The 6,060-nt window shown below is 44.1% G+C and overlaps 2 protein-coding genes across 2 annotated transcripts in view; both read right to left on the minus strand.

Annotated features, from left to right (window-relative positions):
* Positions 1 to 280: 280 nt before the first annotated feature.
* LOC123184790 (uncharacterized) lies at positions 281 to 3,085 on the minus strand. Its single transcript, XM_044596849.1, has 3 exons — positions 2,625 to 3,085; positions 1,797 to 2,107; positions 281 to 675 (listed from the first exon to the last, which is right to left on the minus strand). Exons 1-2 carry the CDS (start codon positions 2,991 to 2,993, stop codon positions 1,850 to 1,852), a joined length of 627 nt encoding a protein of 208 aa, XP_044452784.1. The 5' UTR covers positions 2,994 to 3,085; the 3' UTR covers positions 281 to 675; positions 1,797 to 1,849.
* A 2,051-nt stretch (positions 3,086 to 5,136) lies between these two features.
* Positions 5,137 to 6,060, minus strand: part of LOC123184791 (uncharacterized) — a 25,209-nt gene continuing 24,285 nt past the window's right edge. Inside the window, exon 3 of the mRNA XM_044596851.1 lies at positions 5,137 to 5,460. The gene's annotated coding sequence lies outside the window, so the exon portion shown is untranslated. The remainder of the gene's footprint in view (positions 5,461 to 6,060) is intronic.

Raw genomic sequence — 6,060 nt, forward strand, 5'->3', positions numbered from 1 at the left:
CCATATGTGCTCGTTGCCCCAACCCGACTGATCGCGTGATGAGCTTATTAACCCCGCCACAAGGACGTGGAATTCCGCGTAGGATGCTTAAATTGAAGGCTACAACTACAATCCAGGGACGGAGGGAGTGCAATACGACATGCCAGCAGGTAGAGCCACATTAGATGACCACCCCTGATAAAGGATATTCGAAATGGCAACGCATACATAACCCACCTGCAGAACGTTCTTACCGTGCAGGTGCATACAACATACAAGTACGCAAACCAACGGCAGTGAATTCACGAGATTAATGTCTCACGGAATCATTTTCTTCCAATAGGGCAGTACAAAGAGATCGCTAACGAATTCCACCATCATATATACACCAATATTCTAGTGCAAGCCTAGTGAGGAGTACCAAATATCACCAACAGACTCATAATTAATGACCCAAGAAACATCATGGGCATTGACGATTAGGATCTACCAATAGCAGAAATAAGCACGTCTACAAAAGTTTTGATGGCTAATGACGATTAGATAGAGTCTACTAATGGTACAAAGAAGCAAGTCTGCAGAAACTTTCTTTTTCCTCTGAAAACTTGCATCTGTTGGGATCACTCACAACCATCAGCAGAATGAGTACTGTAGCTCTTGCAGAATTCTCCGGACACCTTCTCTTCTTAGCTTCGTCTGCCAATAACACAACCCAAAATTTGATCAGATTACCACATATAAGAACATTGTCATATCAACATTTCCAACAGTACAGTTTCAAGTAGTATAAGTCCAAAGGCAATGCCACTCATTTTCCAGCAATGAAGTAACTTCTATCTTGTGAGATATTACAGAATTCGAATCTTTCTCGTCCTTTCAATTGGTAGTGCTAACAAACACAGAACTAATGATATGAAAATGCAACTCCAGAAATCAACTGTTCTCAAAGGCACGTCTGCCAACATGTAGTGGCATAGCACCACATTAAAGTACTAGATGTGCGTCCATTTACTGTCATGTTATCTATTTACATGATCAAACAATTTACTTCTTCTTACTAATAAAGTATAAAAGCATTAAACTGTGTCACAGAACAGCGGAAAGCCACAATGGTAATCCTACCAAAATGTATTGGGCATAGCGCCACATAAAAGTGATAACTGTTAAAGAACTAGAGGTGTGCCATTTTACCGTCATGTTACTTATTTACATGATCAAACAGTTTACTTATTTTTACCAGAGTCACGAAACAAGGCACAAAGTCACAATTGCCAAATGCAGCTAAGAAAAGTAGACTCGTATGCCATAGACAAAACTTGAAAACTTTGGGTCCTCCCATTGGTTTCAACGGGGCAAGTATCAGTGACAAGAGTTCTCAAACAATGTTACAATCTCACTCGCTGCAAAGATACAACAGTCACAGCGGACCATGGAGCGTAAACAGTTAATATTACTTTTTTCTAATACGTTGAATCGATCATTTTAATGAGCATCACTTGGTAACAAAGGCATACATACAGTAGAAGTGTAGAACTGCATCAGTTGGCATCCTGCGCAATTTAAAATCGATGCCAAACCCAATTTTATCATGAATGCTAATATGCAATGACCAGAGGAAATAGCAAAATCTTTATTGGTTTTATATAGAACAATGCTCCATCTTAACAAATATCAACACCAGCAGTCACTAAGTTAAGATAAATGATGGCAAACTAACAACGGTGACTGTTTTCATGCTATTAAGAGACTACAGAAAATATGCAGATTATATAATTGAAAAAGAACTGGGGAGCAAAGCAAAGGGGGAGGAGGTATACCTCAACAGAACTGTGATGGTGCTTTCCTGACCGCCTGGTACTCCCTCCAGAGACTAAGAACGAGAGCTGGGATCACAACGCAAGCTGTCGCGTCTCGCGTGTATACCAAATGTCCCCACATCCTCGATTACAGAACCAACCATTTCCCCCTGAGATATCGATCCCTCCACATGTGGCGACATCATTGCTACCAGAAGACCAGCGAGCGCTAGCAGGAAGAAGGCCACATCCGCGACCAATCCAAGCACCGCAGGGCGCAGAAGCCTAAACAAGCCTGCAACCGACTCCCGCGTGATTGGTCCGGAGGCGCTCTGAGGAGGACAACAATTTCAATAAGACCATACGGATGAACAGTATATATGGAATGGTTCGGAAATAGTAGGATGCAAATGAAGTGATGAACACACATGCAAGTAAACTAGTACTGCTGCTGCTGCTGCTACTACACATCAGGACAACCTGAACTACGAAATTACTACTCCCTCCATTCCACAATGTAGTGCTTCCTCTATCCCCGTGCTTCAATTTTGACCGTAAATTTAACTACCAAGACCGATTGCGGCGGGAGCAAAAGTTATATCAGTGAATTCATGTTCGAAATAAGTTTTTAATTATGTAACTTTTTCTCCCGCCGCAGTCGGTCTTGTTCGTTAAATTTATGGTCAAAGTTCGACCTCGGAAAGCGCGGGCGCACTATATTTTGGAATGGAGGGAGTAACTACTAAGTACTAACGTAATATATATGGCAACTTAATTAGAACATAATGGCCTATGTACTGCTGCAATTCGACCGGAATAATGGTCACAGGGAGTTAATTTGCGCGATACCTTCTTGAATCCCGGAGTGGATCCAGATACAAGTGCAATCACGCAGGCCACGCACGCCCAAAGGACGGCAAGCGCGACGAACACAAGGAAGCTGCAGACGCAGACCTTGAGAGCCCCGTACGTGAGCGCCTGGAGGAAGAGGAAGGGGGCGGAGCCCTCGCCCCAGGAGCGGCGCGCCACGATCTGTGCAGCCGCGGCCACGGAGGTGACCCACGCAGCGGCGAAGCACAGGCAGGCGAGGGCTCCCCCCGCGACGCAGAGGACGCGCCCGAGCGCCAGCATCGGGGTGAGGGCGAAGCGCACGACGACGACGATCCGCGCCGGCGGTGGCGGCGGCGGCGAGGGCAGCACGGCGTCGGCGACGGCCATCGGTACGGGAAACCCTAGCTCCTCGTCCTTGAAGGAGCGGAGTGGTTGGGTCGCGCAGCAAGGGGGCGGAGTAGGAGTGTTGGGTTGGGGGTTTGTGGGAAATGGGGATAAGCGACGAACACGGGAGGCAAAATTGACAAATTTAACCTCAAAGCAAAAGTATTTCACAAACTAAACTGTTTTTTTGTGTAGCGTCCGATAATAAGGCGCTGCACTCTACTGTGCAACTCCTTACAGCTATGTGCTGCACAGTGTAGTGCAACTCCTTAGAGCTAGGCGCTGCACAGTGTGGCGTCTAAGTGTTAGGCGTTGCACAGTAGAGTGCAGCGCCTTGCTGTCAAGCGCTATACATTAAAAGTCAGCTGAGTGAAATACTTTCAAGAACAATTTAGTTTATGAAATAATTTTGATCTAAGGTCAAATTTGTGTCTTTTGCCAACACGGGAGGGGGTTTTGTGGCCAGCTGTTCGGTTTTTGGGTTCTGCTCTAACCCATTTCCTCTACTAGTGGATTCGGGTTCTAAACGGGTATGCGGAAATGGTGAGTGCCCGATTCTATTCTCTTCAAGGTACTCCCACACTACACTGGTGACGGAGGGAGTATCTCTGGTTTGTTAAATGAGATGTTTTTTGTAGCAAGAAATATCCTGGCCTCTGCATCAAAGCGATGCATACAGTCATTTTATTATATTATTTCACACAATTCAAAAAAAAAATCTGAAGCCACCTTTCTGGCAACTACTGTCGCTATACCTATAATCTTGATGACGTGCCCTGACCGCATATCAACACACTACATCTATTACGGTGACCTCAACAAGCCACCCGCTAGCAGGCCGAGAGAACCAACGGGTCTAGCTAGACCCTCTATACGCACCGCATGCGCACGCTGTAGGATCAGCTACCGCCATCTCCCATCGTCCCACCTTCAAGAGTGATCAATGTATCCACCTCGCCAGGCCATACTGTCGTCGATGTCACCATGATGCCAGACAATACCACCATCCTACATCCACACGCGTCCGCCGATACTCCGGCCGAGATCCTCCATCCCCTCATCGGACCCCTCATCGCGCCGCCGGCCATCCACGTGAAGAACCGACAACGAATCTGTGTGGGATCCAGATCCACGGCCGCCGCCATGCCCACCATCCCCAGAGAACCCGCCGGTTCCCGGCAGCCATGGGGGCTAGCACCACCTCTTGTTGGAATTTTGAAATCTCTAGCTATAAACTAGGTTATATATTAACTTCATGACAATCGCAATGGGGATTCTAGAAGATCACACTTTCAGAGAAAAAAGGTTGGAATTCAAATTGTTTAGTTCAAACAACATATAACTTGAATTATTTAGTTCAAACTACGTAGGAATTCAAATTGTTTATTCCAAACTACATACTAATTTATATAGTTAAAACTTAGATGATAGAAGTTTGTAGTTAGCGAGAAAAGGGGTTTTCAAGTAAACAACACCGATTTTTTTAGACGGGTAGAATTATTATGATGTTGTAGATCAAAATATTTCTGCGGAAAATGACAAATTATGGTTGAGTGTATTTTTGTACAAATCTTTATTTCAAAAGGGTGCCATACAACACATTTGGTCTAATCTACCTTACCCTCTTGGTGGGCTACAATCTCAAGAAATAAATTCACATTAGTGTTACGGTTCAATGTAATTTGTTAAAAAAAACATTAGTGATGTGAACAGCCAATCATGTATATTGGAGAACTACATTCACGTGTTGCCATCGTTTGGAAAGAAGAAAAACCCTGGAAGAACTACATAAAAATGCCCTGCCTATAGGCCATGTTGAAGCACCACCCACACTAGGCCATGTTCAAGTACTTCTAGGCTCTAATTTGAGTGCATTCTTTCGATGCAAGCAATCCGAAGAACGATACAGAGAACTGCTTCCCAACATGAATCAAAGGCAAGATAAAAAAAATACTTACACAGGTAAATCCTTCAATCTAAACATCTGTAGTAATAGACTCATGGTCACCATCGCTTATTTTAAAGAGGCCACCTAAGATATGAGCTCCGCCTACGAAATATCCACAAGACAAAAAAAAGAACATACTCCACAAATCTGTAGATCTGTAACATCCATGGTCGCTACAAATATAACATGCCACTGGGCCAACCACTTGCGAAGAAATGGTTGTCATGGAACATAGCACTGCCAACATAGCAAAAAACATATGCTTAAAAAAGCACTGTCCTCGGAGAGGGTGCTACCCTGACTTGTCTGGTCATGTATTCCAGGCTTCCCAGCAGCAAATAAACACTTCAACACCACAATGTCAAATTACTAGAGCTCCTGGCACATGGAGTATTCGATACTAGCAGTGAATACATGTCGTGTTACCGTCAAATTGCAGTCGTGATTACATGTAACTAACTAACTAACTATAATCCGGTACTTATCCGCAGCCACAAACTTCAGCAAAGAGCATGGTTATGTCTGTTAACAAAAAAAAAGATTAGCAGAATATACAAGCACTTGAATGAGGATATGGCACTACTAGAAAAAGGGCTATAAATGGGATTGACACTAATGGCGCACCAGACAAGCGGTGCGCCATTAGTATATACTAATGGCGCACCACCTTCTGATACGCCATTAGAGCTGAAACTACTAATGGCGCACCTGGCCCAGGGTGCGCCATTAGTATCAAATTTTTTTTTGAATTAGTGCGCCTGTCCAAACATACTAATGGCGCATCCAGACACAGTGCGCCATTACTAGTTGTAACTAGTAATGCCGCACCTGTCGGAAAGTGCGCCACTAATGTTGTTTTTTTTATTATATTTTTTATTCCTTTTTTTGCAAAACTACTAATGGCGCACTGTTCCACCGTGCGCCATTACTAGTTTAAACTAGTAATGGCGCACTGTGAAACAGTGCGCCATTAGTATGTTTTTTTTTTTGCAAAACTACTAATGGCGTGCGCCATTAGTAACCTGGATTACTAATGGCGTATTTAGAGTTGGTGCGCCATTAGTAAGTGGGCAGCAACAAGATATTTTGGACATCCATCCATCCATCTCTCTCTCTCTCGCT

This window comes from Triticum aestivum, chromosome 2A, assembly GCF_018294505.1.
Source record: "Triticum aestivum cultivar Chinese Spring chromosome 2A, IWGSC CS RefSeq v2.1, whole genome shotgun sequence".
In the NCBI taxonomy this organism is placed as follows: domain Eukaryota; kingdom Viridiplantae; phylum Streptophyta; class Magnoliopsida; order Poales; family Poaceae; genus Triticum; species Triticum aestivum.